Source organism: Parasteatoda tepidariorum, chromosome 2 (genome assembly GCF_043381705.1).
Source record: "Parasteatoda tepidariorum isolate YZ-2023 chromosome 2, CAS_Ptep_4.0, whole genome shotgun sequence".
Taxonomy (NCBI): domain Eukaryota; kingdom Metazoa; phylum Arthropoda; class Arachnida; order Araneae; family Theridiidae; genus Parasteatoda; species Parasteatoda tepidariorum.
This window is the reverse complement of record NC_092205.1, coordinates 37921563-37947434: the sequence shown is the minus strand read 5'-3', so window position 1 is coordinate 37947434 and position 25872 is coordinate 37921563. Positions and strand designations below refer to the sequence as shown.

Sequence of the window (25872 nt, the reverse complement as noted above, 5' to 3'; positions counted from 1 at the left end):
ACAATTGCGAAACACTTATGAATATTAATATTTTCTTGATGGTTAAGCATTATTGTTGCGGTATTTTCTCCAATTTTTGAACCGACACAGCATATGGTAATGAATACGTAACTTTTGAATATTTATGTTTTATCTTTTTAAATGCAATTTTATGCAGAAAATCAAGAAAATGGGGAAATTATATAAATCATCAAAGCATTTCTCAACGGATAAAATTTATCAATATCTGAATTAAACTTATTTAGGAATTTTATTAATTTAATTGTTTACTTGACATAATTTAAAATTTTCTGTCAATGATTGTTACATTTAATGCTAAACAATAAATGCATGCTTCAAATTGATTTATCAAATAAATTCTTTTAAATTTTTTGAAAAACAGAATCGATAAAATTAAAAGAAATATAACAGTTAACTCGCGGTTTTAAAGCAACTGCAAAAAACGATATAATTATTTCGTAAAGTTACGAAAAGGTAAAACAAACCTGTTAATACTATATTTAGTTTATGAAAAATTTAGCGCAGACTAGAAAAAAATAAACATTATATGCTACTCCTTTTATTTTTTTATTATTATTTTTGATTAAATGCCCAGAGGTGAAAAATTAATTGTAGTAATTGTCTTTTGGAGTTCATAGTTTGAATAACAAAAATGTTATAGTGGTTTTTTTCAATGTCTTATTATTTATTTTAGATTTAGTCTTGATTTTATTTGCTTAACTAAAAATCGTTTTTGTTTCTTTTTAGCGTTAACAGTTCTTTTCTAAGTATAAAACCTATTTACCAAGTGCAATGTATTTTTGATGAACGCTATCGTAGAGCGGCCAATTTATTTTTTCATATCTTCCACGTCCTCGCTCTCCTCCTGATTTTCCTTCTTCTTCAAGAGAATTTGGATCCCTAAAATGTAAGCAAATTAATAGTAATTAATAGCAAAACTAAGAATACTAATTGTTTAATTTGTCAACCTTTCCTTAAAAAATATTGAGTTTATGAACATATTTATTTAAGCACTTTATTAATAATAAGTTTTGTCGGAAATTTATTAAGCGTCAACCTGCATAAATAAATTTCATAATATTTTTGTAAATATTTTAAGTAATCTTCCCCCCAAAAAATTCGCATCTACTGTAAAACATATACTTGCACAGTTTAAGCAGTTGATGAAAAAACGATTACTTTTACTATGGAATTTAAATTTAAATGAAATGTGTATGTATATGCATATGTTACAATGCTGCGAGGATCTAAGAATATAGTTATCTTTTAGTAATTGTTATAAATATTTCTAGTATAAAGCAGTTTAAAAGCATTTACTATGTGCATACAACAAAAATATGCGTCTACATATTTTAGGTATTAATTGATTTCCTTTAAGAAAAAAATATATTTTATTAATATATACACTAATTATACTCTTTAAAAAGGACATTTTTGCCATGCCTTTTTTTTCTAAGAAGTCACTATTTTTGACGAGAAGCGCTGTTCAATTTAACAGCATAAACTTGCTTTATGCTTTGAGTGAAAAAATATTTAACAATAATTAAATAAAAATATTAAAATATTAACTTTTTAAAGAGGACATTTTTTCAATTCATAAAANTGGTGGTTAAAGGGATGGAGCTATATCTTCCCAATGAGGTGTCGGGTTCGAATCCCAGTGATGGCTGTTTGATACGACATCCGCACCCTCCGTGCATCGCCCACAGAGATGACGCAAATTATTCTCAGTGGTAGACAGATCATGGATTTAAATCCTGCTGCTATCAAGCATACCATGGGATGGTTTCATTTTTTTTTCCTCTCTATATGACGAAAATGCGGATTAGTTCAATCGAAAAACCTGCACGAAGGCAAAGTTGCCCCAATGCTTGATACAGGAGATTCCTTGTCTTCTGTGTTGGGTTCGGAATTATTTGGCTATGGAGTTGTGCATTGATAATCGCTACTCAGAATTTGGTTGACTGTTTAACAACTGTAATACAATAATTAAAAAATAAAACGGAAACTTGGAAATTAAAATGTAACTACTTTTGTGGATACCTTAATAAATACTTATAATTTTATAAAATTAATTTCGAATAAAGGTAAATTTACGAAGTTCATTCAAAATATTAGATATTGACTTCAAAAATAAAAATTCAAAATACAGTACAGAGACCAGAAATGATGTGAACCTAAGGTTATTCTTGCTATGTACAACTTTATTTGTGTAGATAATATGTTGTTTGTGTAGACAATATAAACAGATTTCACGAATTTGAAGCATATATAGCGAATAAGCTTGCTCAGAGACAGTTACTTTTTGTATCTGGTTTCATAACTTAAAATATCGTCTACATTAATTAATTAATGCATTTCAGATAAGGCTATCGAGACATTATTTTTGAGTTATAAGTGAAAATCAGAAAATTCGATAAAAACGCAATTCAGTGTGTTTGATTTTTTAATTGTAATTTTTCAATGAGTAACATAAACAAAACACATAAGTAACAATACGTAACACTACAAAATTCCGAATTCGTTAAAAATAAATATGTTTTTTTTTTTGAGAAAGTTGTCATTTTTCTATCAGGTATCACAAGTTAAAATATCGCATCCACTAATTAATTAGTGCATTGAAGATATGACCATCAAATAGCATTAATTTTGAATCCAGTTATGTGAAAATCCGATGATTTGATAAAAAGTTTGTCAGCGGGTTCGCTTTTTTCATCTGACAGTTTTGATAAAGCAGTGTTTTTGTAAAATTTTTTATCTGCATAATTTCTTTCTCAAAAATTTCTTTATTTCTACAAAAGAGAAGGAACAAATATAAAGTTTATCTGGCACATGCTGCTCTACATGCACGATACAATAACGTTATTCGCATGTGCATTAAAATTAGAGTTCTAGCATAAGGGGCTTAATTACAATTTGCTAAAAATTTTGTTGGTTGGGAAACTTGGAATGGGAAGCACAGTTCCACCTTGGCCTAGATAATGAAAAAATTTTAAAACGAAGATGGAGATGACTCGTCCATATACTAAGAACAGATGGAAGCAATTCGGCAAGTGTTTCAAGCTTAAGGGTGCCGGACGGAAAAGAGAAAAGGGGGGAGACTGAGACTAAAATGACAAAGATATACATTAAGGAAGATCTTAGTAGAGCAGGACTAATTTTATGGGAAGAAGCACGTTGCCTGGCTGAAGACAGGAGTGTGTGGAGACGAAGACTCGAGGCCTTATGTGCCAGTTCGGCACGACGAAGATAAGTAAGTAAGTTGAATTGTTCTAAGTTTCATTTTCTTGATCATTTTTTTGTGAAATTTTAACAGTTATGATAAGTTTGGCACAAATTAAAGATCAATTTAAACGTCTTAGAAGCTTTTTTGTAATCCTTTGTCTAGGTAATCTATCAAATCCCTGAGCAATTGTTTCATACTTTGCAGTTTTATAAAATATATATAATGCATTGAATTTTATGTAAGTAAATTTTAAAACAAAAATGAATTTTTTTTCTCTGTCCTACTTGCTTCGAATAAAAATGAAGTTCTGTGTCATAAATGGATAGAAAAATATTTAATTGCTAGCTATTTTATTAATTTAAAGCGTGAAGTGACTAATATCTTACAGTTGTGTTTGATTTGATATTTAAATATGTTTGGTACATTTTGATGATATCTTATTTATTTTTATTTAAAAAAATAGTGAAAGATAACTTAAACTTCATACAGAAAATATCATAAATAAAAATATTCCTCGAATATATGATGTTTGTAATTTGCATTACCTAAGTAACTATGAGCCAAAAAATATGATTATTTTATAGAAGAGGGAAATGAAATAGAAATTTCAATTTAATATGTACCTCGTGATGTATCAAATATTTAAATAACTGTTTGCGAAGGAAATTGAGAAACATATTTTTCCAACTAAACATGTTTTTCTTTCTAAAGTAATTAAAGATACTTCGGAAATGTACAGCAGAGACTAAAAACTTTGTTACTTTCATAAAACAAAAATATAGTTTAGTGCTACAAAGTTTATTTAATGTAGCCATTTTCAGAAACAGGATTTAATTTATAAAAGTCAACTTGCACTTTACAGCGTTTTATTTGAACAAGATGCTTTAATATCCTTTAAAATGTTTTGACTGGGCATAAGATTATTTTGTTACTTTACACATGAAGAGATCAAATATTGAATCTAAATAAGATGTAGTAGGGAGAATTTCCTCCAAGTTTCTATTATTGTGTCATATTTTCGTAGTTTTCTATATTTGTAGGCTTCATTTTTCAAAAAAAAATATAGAAACATGAGATGCTTGGTATTAAAAGATACGCGAATCTGAAGTGCTAACATATTTCAAAAAGACGCGATTATCACAACCATACATGGCTGGCCCTGAATTTGAAAAATGTTGCATTGGATACTTGAATATATCTATAAATATAACAGAAATGACGTAAAAGGATTCTGAAAAGAAACAAATCTCGGTTGTGAAATATTTTTCATAACGGGGATTTGAATGGATTTATGTATGCATCGAAAAGAATACTAAATATGCATTATAGTTTGGATTTTAAAATAACATTTTATCCTTAACAAATATAAGTATTTTAAAATATTATTGATTCATTGTTCATAATATTTTAATATCTTTTGGGAATACACAAAGAACGTCATTAATTAAGGAACTTTCTCGAATGGGTCATAGTAGTAAATTTAAACATTTTGCATTAAACTGCGAGGAAACAATTTATGTACTATCCAAAAGTCTTCAATATAAAAAGATACGCATCACTGAAACACATATCAGTATACGTAACGCATACTAATATCTTATATACTTAAATAATTGTATGCGTATACTAAAATCAAAATAATATTTTTTTCTAAACATGATATAATTATTCTATATTTTTAGAAGAAGAGATAGATATATTTTACTATATCTTTAGAACTACGTGTACATTGTGCAAAATAAAAAAAGGAACCATCCTTAATAACTTTTGTTTGAATGATCGTATTTACATGTAATAGGACTCACTATAAATTATTCAAGATGGTGATCTCAAATGTTAATTAATTAGTGCAAAGCGATATTTTAATTACAAAATCAGACGAAAAAACTTACTTTCTCAGAATAAACATATCTATTTTTTCGACGGATTAGGATGTCTGGCCCCCCAAAATAAGGGATAGATAATTTTTATAATATGGTTTTTTTTTAAAATTCAATTTCTCAAGAACTATTTGACCGATTTCCCTCAAATCATGTATTTTGCCATGCAAAATTATATTCCTTCAAATGATGCAAAAATCATTAAAATTTTATACCTTATCATTAATATTTTGACTCATATTAAATAAGATAATAAAAATGTAATAATATTCATGACAAGTTATTTTTTTATAGATTTATCTTTGCATAAACGAGTTTTATGATTGTGTGCAAAATTTTTTGATTCTCTTAAAAACTTTCGAGATAAGACAAAATACGCAAATGTAGAAAAAAAAACCCGACCATTAAAAACCCCGAACCATTAAGAGCGTGAGTCCAAGAACGTGAGGATCCGATCATTAGATAAAAAGGTATTCAGGGTGGCTTGTTTTTATTTCGCACACTGTACATAATTGCAATCAATTAATGCCTAAAACTCAAGGCATTATTTTCAACTCTAAAAAAAATAGACCAAAAATAAATGATTTTATGAATAAAATTTATTGTTTAGTGAACTTATAAATATGGTTTCTTTTAAGAAGTCCACATCGATTCTTAAATTTAAACACGTGTTTTAGAATTTGAAGATTCTACTTTCTTTTTCGAAGCATCTGAGCGGAATATAAAATATTACTTTAAAAATAAGTCTTAAAAATGTTCCTAAGATAGCACTGAGATCGTGCTTTGAAAAATTTCAACAATTCATACTTGAATTTTCCATGTTCAATTTCAAGGAGGTAATTTGCAATTTAAAACTAGTTTCACTGGGATTTGTAGGAAATAAAAATCTATCAAATACGAAAAATACACGGAAATTGAAAAGGAACGAGTTTCAGTAGACATGTTAACTCAGCCTACTGACACCAGCAAAAGCGTGGAATTTTGATTTTGTGTTATCTTTAAACGATGTATCATATCTTTTTCAAATTTATTTTCAGTTTGACTATACTCGTCACCATTTGTTTACATTTTCAGAAGTTTACATGCTCAGAAGTTTGGTAAACATTAAAATAAAACTAAAGAATTGTTTAAGGGATTTAAGAAATTCCACACAAATATAGAACTTCTTTTTATTTCTGGTAAACTCTTTGTCATTTGTTTACATTTTTAAATTAACATAATCCAAAATTTTGTAAACATTAAAATTCGTAAAGAATTGCTTAAGAGACTAAATATGCATAAATCGAGTGCGAAATTTAAATTTGATTGATAAATAGTATGAAAGATTTGGTATGATTCTATCTGCCTTATGATTCTTTTACAATCTATTAGGGAACATAAATAAAACAGTAATTTATAGTAGCATATTAATACATTTTGCACCAAAATAATAGTTTCAAAAATATTAATAAGGTTGAATCACGATTCAAAAAAAATAATTTTTAAAATGTAGCTTAATAAGATAGCAAGCTTCAATAATAAGATTTTAAATTTTGCAAGCATAGTTTATGTTAATATTTTTATTTCATATAAAATAGCAAAGTTTCAAAATGCTTTGGGAAATATTGCAACAGAAATTAAACAAAATCAAATAAACCATTTCGGATACTTCTAAAAATTTGGACAAAATGACTGAAAATGGTTGATAATTGCTAAAAGAAAGTGTAACAAATTTCAGTAAGAGGTATACAACTTTGGGACCATTACTTTTTCTGTAAATTCAATGATTATCAAAAACACTTACTATAGAAAAGAAGCAAAATCATAAGTTAATAATTACATAGCCAGTATTAAAATTAAAAGCTTTTATTAATTAACTACTTTTTATTAATCAATCACCCTTACCCCCGTATAATCTCTTCATAAAGTGTAAGCAGTTTTAAAATTATATATAAAAAAATATCACCAAAAACTCATCATCCTATTGCGTGAGAGGTAATCAAAAATATTTTACACAACTTTTCTTGTGTTGTGTACTATAAATGCGGAATGCCACTGAACACTGTTGAAAGTTTTTCGGTAAAAATGATTGAATAGCAATTTATTCAATTGTTATTTCACCGTATTCAACCAAAACTGTCAAATAACCATAAAAAAGATAATATACCAAATGTTAAGTGGGAGAAAAAACGTTTATTGATTGCTTATACCTTAGACTCTTTAACAACAGAATTCAATAGTAGCCAACTATGCCCACCTAAAGAAAAAAAATTTTGCGCACAGTTAAGTAGACATAACTTACATAGTGTAGCTCAGAGGGCTAATCAATCAATCTGACGACTGGATGAACAGGGGTTCGAATCTCAGTTTTGATACCACAAAATTTCTTTCATTCTTTCAATTCATGAAAAGTTTCAGGTATCCTGTACTTTAAGTTGGTGGCCCTGGACTGTTAGAATACGAAACTTTCTTTTACGCATAGATGGCGCAGCACCACGTAGCTTCAATGCTCATTTAAATTTAATTTTAATGTTTTTGAAACTAACCAAATTGCTAATGGGTTAAAAACTGCAGAGTTTTGTATTCCCGTATTTTTAACTGTGCCAGTTTCAAACGATATTAAAACAGTAAATATAAACAAAAAACAATTTCCTAACCGCAAACTTTATGGTTAATCAAATGAACAAACTGCTGCCGATTATTGTCCCCTTAATTTTAGAATGAAATTTCTAACAGTGTAAAGATTACACTTTGCAGCATTTTTTTATTTTAAAATTTTTATTTCTAAGCAGTCAAGAAAATAATTATTTCTGTCTGTGAAGAAACATTAAGCGTTGCTAAGTATCAATATAAATATTAATTTTGATAAGCCGGATCAATATTTATTTAATGCAGACACGTTAGTTTGCAGATAACCCCTAAAGGAACATATCCAACACCAAAAGAAATCATAAGCACACCAAAGAATTCTGAAAACATTCCAGTTGTAAAGAGTTATCATATTGCCGACTTAGCACATAAAATTTCAAGATATGACCCAAACATCTCCTATTCCACTCGATAAGCTTAATGGATGATTTCTTTACAGAGAAGAGAGCGTGTTAGCAATAAATTACACCATTCATCAAGATAGTTTTCCTTAATGTCGTTACAGATATTACGACCAGGCGACGAAGAATTATAATTTTCCATGTTTTACGTTTCATTACATGTGATGTTCCTCTTTTATGACCTTCTGCCGACCTCTAGTGTTTAATTAACTTATAGAATATGTTATTTTTTTACTCTCTTTAGAATGATGAAAGTTTAAAAAATGAGTTTTACGCAAAAGATAAGGTGCAAAATGGTGTAGTTAGTTAAGATATAGAGGTTGGCATAATGTGGAACATTAAGGCACCTTAAACATGATGATTATTTACGTAAGGATACATAATTGATGGTAAGTGCTCTCTTTTGAAAGTTTCAAGTTTCAGCGCCATTTGTTTAAAGAGAGGTGGTCGAAGCTGCTTTCATTCGAATCACATGTAGTTTTTTCAAATTAAATTGAGGTATTTTATTACCCCTACGGCGCACTTAGTGATTGCTGGAAGAGTGATAAATGGTTTCTTCATTCTCCGTGTTTTATAGGAAAAGAAATTGTAACGGCTCATGCATCAATTAATTAAAGTTTAATACGTATTCTTTGTAATAAATAACAGATTCCGAGCATCATAAATTTTTAACAACTCATTTTATTCTAGATTTACTGTCGGTAAAATATTTCTTTTGAAGTTTTCGATTGTCATTTATCAGGATTTGTTTGGAAAAAGTTTTTAATAGAAGTTAGGAAAAGTTTTTTCACAACAATCCCTTTGATCCTTTTTATTTAATTGTGACATGCATCTGCTACATTATATTTAAAATAAACATTTTTTTTATTTAAACTTTTGGAATCCTTAATATAATTACTATGTGCGCTTAGTTTTTAACACAATACTTAGTAATTACATTAAAGTGGTACTACTGTAAAAAATGCATATTCAAAGTTTGCAAAACTGTCTTTATTTTTGACGAAACAGTCTCCTAGTAAGTGTCGTAAGGAAGCATTTTGAAAAGCGAAGAAATAACTGTCGTCACTTCTTCGAGGAAGCAAATTTCGCATAAATTAAAGAAATATTTCGTCATTCTATTTTTTTCAAGTAAAAACACTCTCTTATAACCTAATGATGCTAACTTCATTGTGGTTACCATATACGAGGATGAATTTCGCTTAAACTACTCAAGGACAGATAGAACAGAGTGATAACCCGTGCTTGAAACTGAATTCGAACCCATGAACTTCCTAGTATGAAGTCAATTCCAAGGTTCTTTTTGGTCTAGACTCCAGTCTTTGTTCTAGTTTCATAATTCTAATTAACAATATACCACATTGCACTGCGATGAAGTTTCGAGTAGAAGCATTTATGTCATACAGTTGAGTGTTCGCATTTTGTCACAAATCATGTGATTTCGCAACGAAATGATTCTCAAAACTAACTTAATACTTCTCAAGGATTACTGAAACGTCAAAAGTGAGAATTATATTTCTGAGAATGTCTGTAAATCATTTCTCTTTTACATTATAAAAGTATACTTATGCTATTTTCTGCTTAAACCATTATGCATTGAGTTCATAAATGATAAACAATGATGAACAATGTTCAATATTTTGGACTTAGTTGAATCATATAACATAATTTTAAATGCATGATGCTATGATTAATATGAACGAACATATTGTTCAATTTAAATATTAATGACGATTATAAAAATTTTTTCCTGTATTATGGTTCAATATATACTTATTTTTCAGAGATTTTACCTTATTTAGAAATAAGTAAACTGTAATTAGCATTAGTTAATAAAAATATACAGCATTTGAAACCTCTTGTTCACTGACAAGTACAAAAATTATGATTCGCAATTAAAATAAAAAAATATTCTATTAGAATAATTTTCGAGATTTTAATAATCAAAGGTATAATGTGGATTAAAACAAACTTTTTTTTGTAAATTTAAACTAAGTTTGGATACATTTCCTAGTAAAGCAAAGAGCTTGTAAATAACGTGATTAAACTAGGGAGATTAAGTTCTCATCATTTAAAAAAAATTTCAGAAATAAATCTGGAAATATCGCAATAATTTTGCTGTAACACTAAGCATGTTACATAAAAAAATATATAAGCGTGCAGAAATTAAAATTTTAAAAAAAATTAACGTTTTTGGCAACTATTCTAAAGTTTGCTGATTTAAAGTTTTCTAATTTTCATTTCACCGCAAGGCATACACAATTAAGAAACTGATTAAAATCTTTCATTTTTTATCTTGTGCCTTGAGGAAGCAATTTTGTTCAAAACATTTTCAACGAGTTTTTTTTATATGTAAAAGGATCTCAATACAGCACTTTTTAAAAGGTTATTATCAATTTGCTATCTAGAATCTTCGTCACTTTCTAATTACTGTAGTATAGATTTAGATATAAAGTAGCATTTAATACAATTTATGTTAGACATTAGGCTTTCAATTTCAGTAGGTAATCAGTGACGAATATAAACTGTTTTTAAAATAAACATTTTAATTGTTATATAACTAAAAACAAATTCCTTCAAAAGATTAAACAAAAATTAATTTTCATTTGTTTTTTGACTTAAATCTTAATTTGTTTACTCATTATAAAGTTTTATTTTCTATAACTAGCCACCATCGGCGACCAGCTGATCTGTCTTTATAAATAAAAAACATTTCGAGAACTTTGAGATTTAAACTCATGCATAGTATTTTGAGATTTAAATAATACAAGGGAATAAGTAAGTATAAATTCATGTTGTGCAAAATAAAATGGATTAAACTTTTGTTTCTTAAATTTTCAGATGTTGGGCGTTTCAGGGTATTTTTCAGGCCAATTAATTTTATTTTTTTGTTTTCGTTGATACTAAACGACATTAACTGTTGCAAATTCCGGTATTGTCCTAATATGCGATCCACTTGCGTAGATACTTTATTTGTTGTGATTTATTTCAATTACCGTTTCGGTAACAAAAAGAAAAGCAGCAGTATAGGGACTAAAGTGAGTAATTGTACTTAACCTTAAAAAAAATTTAGTGTAGAGTATGCCGGGAAGTGACATTTAACCTTAAAATAACAACAGTGCAAGTTAAATCAGGTTGTGGCACTTACCCTTAAAAAAACTATGGACGAAATATCGGGCAATGGCGTATTTAACCTAAGAAATCGCCAGTATCCAGCAACTTTACTCCCTTCCCTTGATTAGTACGATTTTTTAAAAAGAATAAGCAACAATTATAATAATGGCCGAATTCCGCACACTAATATTTTTTTTTATCTTCTGTAAAAAGATAAATTAAACTATTCATATAATAAATGTCTAATTCACAAGCAGATCGCATATTGGGATTATGCCTATATTTCTTTAAATTAAAAGAAAACACAGATATGATACAGTAAATAATACATTTTAAAGCAAAAAATAAATCGAAAAAATTATTTAATTTAATGGAATTGTTGAAGAAGTGAAAGAGAGTATAACCAAGTAAATAAGTATTTACGTTAAAAAGTTAAAATTAGTATTTACATTTATTTAACACGCTTAGTCGATAATTAAAATGAACTTCAACTCGTCAACCAGTTCTATTAAACTTCCTTAAACCCAGTTGGAAAATATTTTTTTAATAAAGAGTTTCATTTTCTTAATATTTAAATCCAGAAGAGGAGAGATTACAGATATTAGACTTAAATAAGAGCATTCAAATATATAGTTTAAGCTTGGGTATTATATCTGCCATTGGCACTGAGCGTCTTATCTTTTTATTCTAGATGATAAGAACCTTGTGCTGGCAATTGCTTTTTCAAGTTGTCACCCGCACAAAAATTAAGACTTTTTAATAAGAACAATATTGAAATTCGCAATACATTGTTAGAAATATATCACGATATTTTCCCAATTAAGCTAATTTGTATTATATTTACATCAGCTAATACTCAAATGAAATTTAGCAACATTCGCAAAAATATAGTTTTAAATAATTATCGCTATGTATAATATTCACAATATTATGCTTTATTCACTATGTATAATATTATTGGCAAATCTATGTGTATTATCGGTGTCCAGTTCTGTGTAAATTAAAACCTGACGTTGTTCTACACATTGGTTACGTATTGGCTCAATAACCAAAAAGTATAGAATTTTTTTTAAAAATTCTATACTCATCTCTATATTTTCATTTCAAGAATAATAATATATCTTTATCTTTAATATATCTTTATCTTTATAATATATCACTAGAGCTGTTATCCTCATCGATTCTAGAGCTAGCTATCATTTCTAACAATAACAGGGCATATTGGAAATATGCCCTGTTATTGCTGTTATTGCCGTTATCATCTTAGAAACCTAGTATCACCTAGTATCACTAGTAGAGAGATCTTTAGTACTCCAGTGCGTTTCTACCAACTGTGTAGTTCCAGGCAACGAGAAAGCCGACTTTCTGTCTAAAAAGGGTGCTTTAATTACGCGAAAAATTAAAAGTCTTATTAAAATATCTATTAAAGCCAGTGCTCAGGTAGATCTTTACAATTGTGTTTCTCAAAACTCCTGAAAAAATGACATCCCTTATTTGTGTAATGGCCCAAAGCCTAGAGCAGTGGCTGAATTCCGCCTAGCCATCGGGCATGCCTGCCTTAGAAACCATCTTTATAGACTCAAAATTGTTCTTTCTCCGATATGCACTCTGTGCAGCTCTGGAGAGGTCATGGACTCCGCATATCTACTCCACTCTCCTGCTCAGGGCAAGACTTTTCTCACCGAGTGTTATTGGGTGGCTAGAGATATGTTAGATTAATGAACACTGTTTCAGCCTTTTTTTGTACTCTGTGCTCTTTCTTTTCACTTGTTTTCTGCTGTAACTGTTCATAATCTGCTATTAGAAGTAAAAAAAGAGAATAATAATATTAAATTTAAAGCTTAAATTTTGAATTCAAATGAGATTTTAAGAACTAATTATCATCAATCATTGGTATATAAACACATTATATTATTAGAATCTGAAAACTTTTAAAGCCTTCAAATTGAAATGCTGTTTGAATGAATAAGAATAAGAATATTACTGTTAAAAATTACTGACGATTTATAGTATTTAGCCGATTTTCTATAACTTATGTTATCCTGCACGCCTTTACTTTTGCATTTAGACTGTGAGCTTAGAGAGCTTTAAGAATATATAATTATCTCCAGTGGTTTCATCGGATCTTAATTTTTAAATTAAAAGAAAAACGTTTTCCAAAGCAGTGCGGGTTTTAATCTACAATAATTGTCTTCATCAATGAAATTTCGTATATTGATAATGCGTCCGAATTACACTAGGAGGAAGATTACTTGCAAAAAAATTTGCTAGTTTCAGAAAGCCATTAAATTTTTCTAACTGCAGAATAAAAACACGACTCAAATCAGTGTTTTTGTTCTCGAGTTATTGGCAAACATACATCTAGATAGACTTTTGCTTATACGTAGTGAGAGATCTGCTGAAACAATGAATTTTATTTCCCGCACGTTTGTAAAATAATATTAGTTCCGATTCCGGTCAGAAATGATACTTCTCCTCATTTTAAAATGCCTGTTAATAAGAAAACTAATTATTAAACGAAAAAAAACAGCTTTTATTTCCTTATATTTATTTTGCCTATAAGCTATGAAAACCTCAATTGATACCAAAGAGATAAAAACAAAACACTTCTACGACATAGTCATACAGTTCCGACGAAAACCAAATAACAACTTGTGTGTCCAAACTCCTTGAGAAATTGCGCAAAAGAAAATACAAGTAAGCGCCGTGGCGTGTCGAAAAAATAGCCAAGAGGGAAATAATCGATTTTTGTCGCCTTTTACGATTAAGGGCGGCAGGCCATAGCAAAAAGGATCTTACAATCTGAAAATAATGTCTTCGTATAGTACGCCTTTTTTTCCTCCAATCCTTCGTTCCCTAATTTTTTCAACTTTACTTTCATTCTGTTAACTTTTTTTTTCGTGGAGCTTATTGATTACCGATATCTCGAACGGCAAAAATATTGATCATGCATCCCTTGGATTCCTCAACCATGCCTTTAGCTTTAGGTAAGAAATATAAAAAAAAACATCGGAAAAAAGGGAGTAAAATTCGATTGCTATATCCTGTTTTCCGGATTTATATTCCCCGATGATGGTGTCGATCTCAGACATTTTTAAGAAACCTACCAATTCAGATTTTAAAGAGTTCCCGAGACAGAACTGTATTTTTTTTAATTCAACCATCGGAAAAAAACAGTTTTTAATTTCAGGAGTACATAGCCAATCGAATTATAATGTATACCCATGATCACTTGGAAGTTGTATTATTATTGCAATTAACTTTGTCCAAGACATAATTGATTAATTTCAATTCACACTTTTATAATTATAAAAAACAGATTTTCTCACTAAAATAATATAAACATATAATCTAAGTGAATTATGTAGCATTTAAAAAAACAGTGTTTGACGATACTCGAGGCATACTTCCCTTATCTTATTTTCATCTTAATTTAGTTTATCTTAATTTTTGAGTACTTTGCGAATGTCGCCATCACTTTGAAGAGCTCCAGGATAGTTATTAAAGATTTTATTTCTTGTCTATATCAGTATTTGTAGGCTAATTAATTAATTGTCAGTCGAAATTAATCAATTAGGCTAGATTTGTTTACTGCAATGAGCCTTGTAGCTTCATTGCAATTGACTTAAAACAAATCAGTGTAATTGATCAATACGCTGAAAATAAAATTCTGGTAAAATTATCGTACGGTAGGGTATTGATATTTCTGGTACAAAGAATCACATCTCTGCCTAATAAAATCAAACTTTAAGGGATTTAAACCAATTTTTTCTTGGTATTTTTCCGCTTGTATATTAACGGTTTACCAAAAATTCTAGTTTTTAAAACTATAGTTATTATTACACATTTAGGGAAAAATACGAAACTGAAGAGTAAATTTAACAAAATAAATGGATTATATTCCTTGCTTTAAAATACCATGATAAAATTTATGAAATTTTTCTACATTTACCAAATTTTATCACTGATTATGAAATTATATTTAATTGTTATTTTTACAAAAATCATAACCAAACCATTTCAGTAAAAAATTACCGAGCTTTTTAGCGTTCAGATAAAGCCAGAAACACGGTAAATTTTATGATTCTTTGGTAGTTTTGACCATAACTATACTTTTTTTTCTAGTAGATGATGTATTCTCGAATTAGGGTGCACGTTAGAAGGCTAATAGTAGTAAGCTGAAAAAGCTTTTTTCACTCCTCATTGAAACTAGTTGTCAATTTTTTTCTTCTAGTCAACAACGATAATTTAAGTTTCAATTCATGACTTGAAAATAAAATGATTTTTCCAATTTTAAGTAAAAACAAAATGATAAGCTATAGCATAACTTAATAAAAAATACGCATATTATGTAAGTTAAGGAATAAAAAAAATGAATCTTAAAAAGAAGACGTTCAAAGCATAAATTAAAATAATTCTTTATATTCTCCACTACAGTATTTTAAAAACAGGGTTTGAGGGATTACTTTTGCCTTTTGCTTTTTTGTTACTTTCCCTTATAATTAGCAAATGTTATAATGCACTTAAGAAATCACACCTATAAACCATACCTGAGCATCTAATACCATTTTTAGGTGCGACCCCTCTCCTTAAACTTCTACACTACAACTGATAACAATTCTTGTTTTTGGATTGAGGATAACTAGTGGTGTTTAAAAAAAAAACTTTTAACCCCTATTTTTTAACTTATGTGGTAACCATGTTCGTCGTCATCTTCGTTCAATCAAGTTCGTGTATTGATAGAATAAGAGATTAATTTGTATCATTTGACTGGGAAATATTTACTTTTACCAACTGAGTGAGGAACATACAACTGCTGAAAAATGCGTAATAAGACATCTGAATTAAGTGTCGAAACATGTACATTCAAATGATTATTTTGAAACAAAAGGGATATCTTCAGCGAGAAAAGGATCAATCGCTGAAGAAATCAGTCGAAATAGTGCATCGAACTGTTGAAAGTTCACAAATAAGGGTAAAACATTACAATAAAATGAAGTGGTCAGTCTAATACAAGCATTTATCATACGGACAGTTTTATTGTGAAAATAAGCAAACGTAATAGATGATTTAGCATTCCGAAAGTTGTGAGAAAACTGAAAGCCTCCTTTTTGTTGGTGTCACATAGGCTATTGGCCCGTTACTTAAAAAAATTGTATTATTTAACCTATGGTATATGGTATAAGCCTATGGTATCACTTTTTAGTACCGGAATATAATTCTCCAGATCAACAAATATAAATTTCACTTTTTCGATACCCCTCTCCCTGCGCTGTCATACCAACAAGCACTTATGCAGTGTCTGCAGTAAGCAAGGTGGAGGCAGTGTCACCTTGTGGGGATGAATAACTGGAGTTCAAAATAGTGATTTATTAAAAAAATACAGAATAATACACCAAAAAGTGTATCAAAACATATTAAGCAACATAATATTCCAACAAGAACATGGGTTTTAGGCCATTGTCAAGATTTTCAAAACGATAATAGATAATGATTTAAAGTATACTTTCAAGCTAGATAGTAATTATCTGAAAAGCAAAGAAGGGGTTCACATGATTATAAAAAAGGAGTGGCTACCACTGTATCCGTATAGTCACCAATATAACTGAAGGGGATTAAATAGACCAGGAAAGACCATACGCAGATGCTAACCAAGACTGAAGACCTATAAAAGGCTCTTCTAAGCTCGTAGTTACTTTCAGTCCAAACTTTAATAAAATTGACCGAACAAATGCCTCACCGTATTAAAACTCTTATAGAACACCAAGGGTTGGCACTTTGAGGAAAGCAAACTTTTTTTTGTATGAACATAAATAAAGTGTTGTTTTTTTACGTACATTAACATTGTTTATTTTGAAAATAAATCAAATAGACAACATTTTGGATTGAAATGGTACCTCCTGTTTAGAAACTTCTTAAAAAAGAGAGTTCTGCTAAGTTTTTTAACAAATACTGCATATAAATCTTAGAATTGGTGACCGGACAATAAAAACCTACTTGCTACTTAAAAGCAAAGCTACAAGACAGAACATAACATAATAAAGGAATTTAACATTTATAATTTGTAGGTCAGGAGTAGAGCATAAAAAAAGCACTCAAGATCAATAAAAAGAAAAAGTTTTGCATTTTTTCTTGAATGCACTATAAAAGAGTTTGAGAGAATAGTTTATTTTTCTTTACTTTTAGAAGCTGTTATAATGGACTTAAGAATATATATATTTCGTTTGATCTCAATTCGCTTATAACTCAGAGGTTGTCAAAAAACACTCCTAACCTCTAGTTTCTCACGTGTTGATATATGAAGCATTGGGTGCTGAATTGACTTTGATCTGAAATAAAAATGAATGGCTTCCATCTTAAAACAACCTGTTTAAATCAGGGTGGCAGAGAGAAAAAATATTTTACGAGTAAAAAGAAATATTTTGAAAAGACTTAAAGGGATTCAAAAATAATACTTTTTTCTCAAACTTGTGAGAAGACATACAATATATGGAAAATCTTTTTTTAGATATATATGAAAAAGAATCTGGCATTGAGAAAGAGAAAATAACAGCTTCATTTCTGTCATTTTTTTTTCTTTCTGCCTTATTTCTTTCGTGTAAGAAACTGCGAACTTAAGGCCATATTTCAGGTCAAAAAATGTCTTCTGGAGTTATAAGGAAGGGCTTTCCAATAGATTGAAAGAAACCGATTTCAAGAAAAGGAATTTGGCACACAAAAAATTGCAATTTATACTTTTTTTCAAACTAGAATCCAGAGGTGTGCAAGGGCAAATCCATCTTAACTTTAAAAGGACTTACTGATCTGAAACCACCACAAACCAAGGATCAACTAAAAAGCATAAGATTTGCAGAAATTCGAAAGACGTAACAGATGTGTTCTTGTACCTTTTAAAAAGCATTTCTTTAACTTTGATATTGCATTCGAAAGGAAAACGACATTGAGCTAAGTCCCGTGCTCCGAAATAGCAAAAACAGCTTATGAGTCTAAGCCTTTTTTCCAACTCTGGAGATATGTATGCGAAACCATAAGAAATGTCTGGAAATATAAATTGAAGTAAGGTATTTCTACGTTTCAAAGGAAATTGATTTATATAAATTTGATGCAAAATATTGCTAGAGGTAAAATAACATATTTCAAGAAAAATAAAATTTAAGTATGTCTTTATTTACTACAACGTGCAAAAATATAATCTACTATTGCTTTTGAGAATAAAGTCAATATTTTATTCCGATTCTAACAATAAATAGAGTTTTTTTTTGTTTATGCTTTACTGAAAAAATTGAAACTACATGCTTAGGAAATAAGAAAAATGAAACTATTTTAAGTCAAAACTAAATAAAATATTGAATAAATCTGAATGTGCTTTAAATGGAATTCAGACATTTTCCTTTGGAATAATAGGCTGAACAAAATTGTTCAATTATAATTTTTTATTAACTAGATGCAAAATGATTTTTTTTAACCTTAGCAGGCCTCTTGTCATAACATACAGGAATTTCATTTTCCACATTTTTGTATAATTAAAATATGAATCAATGCACATCAAGAAAATACTTCATTTCATTTCTCTCTTATAATATTATCAAAAGTGTACTTTTTGATTCCTTCAAGTTGGAAAAATATGTAACAGCGGGTCATTATTATGTAAAGTTTAATTCTGACAACAATAAAATAAGCAAAACAAAGTCACTTATTATCTTTTTTAATTTTTATTAGAATTCCGAGCCACCACATCCTGTTCACTCGCATCACCGGCTGCCTTGATTGTTTATATATCATATTCGTTTGTTTCTTAATTAAATTCCAATATTCTTTTTCTTTAAATAATAACATTTTGTGTATTAAATCAGGAATATTTTAAAATATTAATTGTATCGTAATGAAATATTTTCCAAATATAAAGAAAAATCAACTGTATTTGAAAAAGATCTTGGGAATACAAATTGTGTGACAAAATGAAAATTAATGAAAGTGAAGTATTTTTAATTCTTTATGATGTATACCTTATAGCATAACCTTACGGTATTATAACAATTAAAGCGGAAAATCTTTTTTCATCTCAAATTATGTTTTTTTTCTCTAATTGTAAAAAACAAAATATAATTGCTAATAATTATACTTGGTAGCGTCTGTTCTCTCTCTTTTTCTACTTTCAAAAATTCAAACGCGAAGTCTTGAAATAAAGATCTCAAGAAGAACTAAGAATATTATTTTACTGAAATTGATAAGTAATCTTTGCTTAAAAGAAAAAAAATTAAAAAAAATTGTGAAAAAACACTTTAAATTACAATAACTTTAAACAACGAAAACAACGCAAAAAGAAGTTCATCTTAAATTTATAAACAAATGTGACCCTTTCAACAAGTTGAAAATCAGCTTTGTAGGTGCATTTCTACTGGCTACAGGGTGGCTGGTATGGTATTTTTAGAACATATTTTACAGTTTAAAATTCACGAAATAATTTTGAAATCTATCATCTCTTCACGTATCGTTTCGTAATATCAAAATTTTAAGCATTATAGTTTACAATACAACGTAATGTTCAACACCAAACAATGGTTCCTTCACTTGATAATTTCTTATTGAAGAGTAAAAGTAAATTAATTTCACAAATTTTGATTGTTGGTTTTGGCATAAACAAGCATAAAATAAGCATTTATGTAAAATGCAATTTAAACTAACGGAATCAGATATAACATAATAGACAGCTAAATCTGTCTAATACGGCACTGGATAGAACAACATTATTTTACGCCATTTTGTTTGAATTTTTTTTATCGGCGAATGCAATTATTATCATTTGCTTAATATCTAACTAACTATTCCAATAAGCAGTATACTACAATTTCAATAAAAAAAATCTTATCGTTCCGCTAAAAATAAATATTTCCTTGCATGTTTTCAGTATATGTAAGAAATAAACAATAAATACTCAAATAACCATAATATTCCATTTTTAATTTGCACATCAGTGCTTATAGTCAATTAACAGTCTTAATTATTATTTTCCTCTCTAAATTAAACCATTTTCCTTCATTTGCTGCTCATTAATACAACTATCGAATATTTTCCACTGAAATGGGAACCAATTAACTTTAATTGCATTCTATTTTATTACAAAGTCCAGACAGATTTTATTTTAGTTAGGTGCCATTGTCGAAATTAATGGCTGAAATAAGTATTGTCAATTACCAATTAAACCTTCTCAAGGAAATATCTAGGAAAACACACAAGAGAGAAAAATCTGGTGTTTTTAAAATATGAACAATTCCGGGACACAAAATTCTTCCGCACGAGAAAGTAATTACTGGAAAATTACTTGCAAATTAATTCGGTGATCCCCGGGTCGAATGCTTCCAGAAGAGCAATTATCATTATCGACGTTAGCCTGTCCTGAATGTTGCGCTTAGGTGCTAATTTTAAGGAAATCGCTGTAAGGACATGATGCATAATTTGCTTGGACACAGGATAGTTCATTCTGAATGGATTAAACAAAATAGAAATGATTTAAATTCATAAGCCTCCCATTTCCATATCATTTGGCTGATGCATATTTCCTTCTCATGTTGCAATGAAAGGAAAGTAAAATAAAGTAATATGTTTAGATAAATTGAAAATAAAGATATTTTCCTAATCATGCTCTTTCTTTGCTAATGTAAATTCATCTTATTTCTAAACTCATTAAGTGAGAATAAGTAATTTCGCACTGGTCTATCTTAAAAACTACTCTTTAAGAATAATTTCTGAAGTCATGGAGAAAAAAATTCTTGCTTTAAACTCCTGATAATTATCAAGTCAAATGCTCCCTGGATAGTAATTATTATTATCAACCTCAGCTCTTCCTAAAGTTGTGCTTAGTTGATCATTTTACTTAATTTGTTGTTGATAAAGATGCATATTTCCTTATAATAATGCTGCAATGAAAAGAAAGTAAAATAAAGTAATATGTTTAGATAAATTGAAAATAAGGATGCATATTTCCTTATCATGCTTCAATGAAAGAGAAGCAAAATAAATTGAAAATAAAGATATATTCCTAATCATCCTCTTTCTTTGTCAATGTAAATTCATCTTATTTCTGAGCTTATTAAGTGAGAATAGATAATTTCACACTGATCTCTCTTAAAATCTATTCTTTAAAAAAATTTTTGAACTCTTCTCAATGAGAGGAAAGTAAAATTAAGTGATATGTTTAGATAAATTGAAAATAAAGATGCATATTTCCTTATGATCATGTTGCAATGAGAGGAAAGTAAAGTAATATGTTTTGATAAATTGAAGATAAAGATATTTTCCTAATCATACTTTTTCTCTGCCAATGCGAATTTACCTTAATTTTAATCTTATTAAATAAGTGTATGCAATCTATTCTCAAAACTACTCTTTAAAAATAATTTTGAACTCTTTAAAAAAAAATACTTTTCTTTTTTTAAACTCCTAATAATGATGAGGTCAAATGCTCCCTGGATAGCAATTATCATTATCAACCTCAGCTCTTCTTGTAAGTTGCGCTAATTTTAAGTTTGCTAATTTTAATGAATTCGTTGTAACGACAGAATACGTAATTTACCTGGGAAAAGAATAGCACATTCGGAATAAATAAAATGAAATGAAAACAGTTTGAAATTATAATCCTTCCATTTTTATCGCATTTGACAAAATAATATTTCATTAAAATCAAGCTGAAAGGAAAAGTAAAATAAGCAAAATGTTTTTTTAATGTTATTTAATGTAATGTAATTTTAATGTAATATAATTTAATGTTATCAAGAAGGAAAAATTTTGATTAAATTTTTTTCTTTCTTTAGTTTACTTTTTTCTTATCAATGAAAAACACGTTACAGCAACAGAGTATACTTTTCTAAGTATATATTCACAATTTTATACAGCTAATCCGTAAATGATGCTTTTTTTTAAATACTCCATATAAATCATTATATAATAAGTATTCAAAATGCAGTACTGGGACTAATGTCGTATTATAATAATGTTACCGAAATTTTTAATTTAAATTCCCTTTATTATATCTTTTAAAAAAAGCTCTATTTCTAATCAGTCGATGTAACACAATGCTTCAATAATGATTTATAAGTTCATTTTTAACTTAAAAATATGAATGTTATGTACGTTACTAACCGAATCATAGATGATTACACCGTTTTGTAATTTTCCAGATGAGGGGAAATCTTGCTCAAAGCTGCTTTGCAATTTTTAATATTCATTAAATATTACAACCTCCTATTTATTTTCAAATGATTAAAAAGAAAACCGTTAGTCCCCTTCATGATAAAAAATGCGAATTCCATGCGAATTCCGTACTCTCCGTCCCCAATGTTATTATTACTAATTTTCAATGAATAAAAATAAAATAAAGCATATATTTATAAAAATATAATTTTATAAATATATGCTTTATTTTATTTTTATCAAGACTGTAAGGAAAATCCAAATCATAAATAAATGATTAAAGAATCTGACTAAGACGCGTTTCGACGCTTTAAAAGTAGGCACCGTTTTAAGACTTGCCAGATGTAAAAGAGAAGCAACAAAAGTGATTTGAAATAAAACATGAAACGCTAATAACGAATAATTAAAAGAATAAAGGTAAAAAACATAACTAGTCCACAGTAAAAAAACCACAGTAGCCAAGAAGGAAAAAAATTCGAAGCAGAGCAAGAGGAACAGCAGTGGCCGAAAGATGCAAATCAAAGAAAAATGTATTTCTACACGCTATGGATAGGAACTAATTTCGTTAACTAGGGAATCACCATTTCTATAAATGAGATAAGATTCTAAGGCATTAAAATGAACTGTTAGTGACTGGTGTGGAAATAACTTTGGCATTGTGGAAAGTGAATCTATGACCAAGATTCCAACAATGTGTAGCAGTTGATGACTTCTGGATTTCCAGATAACGCAAATATCTATCGTGTTCCGTAAGTCTAAATTTTAAATTAATTTAACTAATATTATTTTACGTCAAATTTTCAAATCACTTCTGGCAAGTCTTGAATTTTTGAAACTCTAGAAACATGTCGACTGTTATTTGATATTTATATATTTTGAAAGCGAATGAAGTTTTTACTCAGGTAATATCTTATTGTTTCCACTGTTTCTTGAGATTATTTATTTAAATGAAAGAATCTCTTACTTCAACCAATTTTAATTTTTTTAACTATTTAAACTGAGTGTTTAAAAATCTAATCATGTATTTAACTAATTTATCGAATAGAAACATACAATTCAGTATACTTTAAACAACTTCATATTCAACATTGGATTTTAAGATTAGAGTTAAGATTTTAAGGAAATCCAAACCTTCTTAAATCACATAATATATGAGCTAAGGCTGGAAAGTTACGGTAAGTTCGGGCGTTTCCTTCGACAAAATTCACAAAAATTTTTAAAAGAAATGCTTAAAACTGTGAGGTCTATAAATTTATCAAAAAGTGCTTGATTAATAAGGAATATCTTATTTAATTACATTTTCGCACGAATGTAATATTTTCTTAAATCTTTTATAACTAACCTCTCTAGTTAAAGCTTTAAAGATTCATTTACTGTTTGTAATTTAAATAACTGCAAAACTTAAATGAAGAAATAACAAAAAAAATGAAACTTACTGCTTTGATTACAAGCTTTATTTTATAAACCTTTTTGTCTTCGATTTTATAGGCACCTGTACTTATAATTATTAAAATATACGCACTGATAATCTGTTTAAAAGAAGTTAAGTATTTAAATGAGCTTGATTAAAATTATTATTTTAGATAACGATTTTTAAGCTTGCAGTCAACTTCAGTAAAAGCGAATATGCGTGTTAACAGGCTGTAGCTATGTGTTATATTATTTATAATAATAAATAACAACATAATAAATAATAACAGGTATAAACGTGTTATTATTTTTATAAAAACTGTTCTATTTCAGTTTTTATCTTTGTTATTTAATTTCAGTAGATAATGATAAATCTTTGAAATGCCCTTGATACATAAATCTGTTTGCGTTTCTCCGAAACATTTTTCCTTTAAAATAAATATTACTATCAAGAGTAAACATATCTACCAAACGGGAGTAATAAATGCGATTGCTTTTTTGTGGGTTGTGACTAGAAAGTTTTATCCGTTGTTTTGATTACATCAGGAAGTTACATATTTTTTTTAAGGAAACGATTTATTTATATGATTTTTTTCCTTTAAAATATGATTTTATCTTTGAGTTCATCAAGCTGTAAAAGTAAGTAAATTTATTAATTTTTCATCGTTTTAGTACTAATAGTGAACAATGATTAAAAGTAAGATACTAAAATTACTCCAAGAAGTATAATACTAAAATTTTTTTGTAAGTATGCATATGCAATGTAAATTTTGTCAACCAGTTCTTCATAAATGAGATATTTTTAATGAAAAGCTTGCTTTGTCAAGCGTTTTTTGGTGTTAGTAAATGCAAAAAGTGACACTTTAAATTATTTTTCCTTTAAATTAAAGCAATGTGAGTAACATTAGCACGTGAATAAAATTACGAGAGTAATTATATGTGCTAGAAAAAATTGCCAATGAAAACAACGTTTAAAATCACGAATTAAAAATCAGTGCTCACTTTTGTGATTTGTTTGGTACACTTTTCAAATTCTCCTCATCGAAAATTCTTTTGAAAATTTAATTTCCAAGTTATCTTTCCTCTGAATTAAAAAAAAATCAGTTTCTCGAATCTCAAATTCTCATTTGAATGCGTTAACAACTTGGGAAAATACAAAATTCCATGCCAATTGGACTGTCATACATCAGACCAAAGAAAAATAATTAAAATAAATAAATAAATAAAACAACTCATAAATATGGGTTCACAGAACATTACAGCTACGTCAAGAGCTAAGAACTCCACCGTTCGCTCATGACAAATCATGACTGATCAGAAGGTCATAGGCTCAATTTGCTTCATCTTATTTTATTCATAAATATATTTAATTTGCTGACCTGGATTTTTTTGGGAAGATTATTACATCATCAAAAAGAAAATGTCTACTGTTAATGACTTTATTGCTTTTTTTGGAAATTATAAATTTTTAATTGACTGACTCCTTAAATTGTTGATTTAACTCTTTTGAATGCTGTAACTTCAGTCAGAATTCAATAATCTCTGTTCTTATCATTCCTGTATTTCATCTTACTGAAGATGTAGCATTGCCACACCGAAAAGAGTATAGGTATTTTTTTTTACCATTTCTGATTTTAAACGCTGTTTTAATTATAATTCAATGGTACATGCATGCATGAAATTTAACATAATCGTAAGCAAGCACATTTCTTGGAACAAATATTTAACATTTTAATTTATGAAAAACATCAAAGAATATAAACTTTAAATTTAGGATTGTTTTTGTTTAATAAAAACCATTTAGCACTTTTAAATTGCAGTAAAGAAATTTGAATAATGAGTAAACTCCGAGCGAAACTTAACCTTAAAATTATTTAATTTTCTTGAAACTTTTTCCTATCAAAATTTTTTAAAACTACCAAAAAGTACTTTTAAATATTTTATATGCTGTAAGTGAATTAAAACAGTTTTTTTTTATTTTAATGATGAAAATATTATCTGACAAAAATTATAATATATATATATA

At 28.4% G+C, this 25872-nt stretch overlaps 1 protein-coding gene across 2 annotated transcripts in view; it reads right to left on the bottom strand.

Moving 5' to 3' along the window:
* The window catches only part of LOC107438596 (neuroligin-4, X-linked), a 161311-nt gene that overhangs the window by 17610 nt on the left and 117829 nt on the right, over positions 1–25872 (bottom strand). For both annotated transcript variants that reach the window (XM_043053825.2, XM_043053821.2), the window contains exon 5: positions 785–900. In XM_043053825.2, coding sequence (XP_042909759.1) covers positions 785–900 — 116 coding nt within the window. The remainder of the gene's footprint in view (positions 1–784; positions 901–25872) is intronic.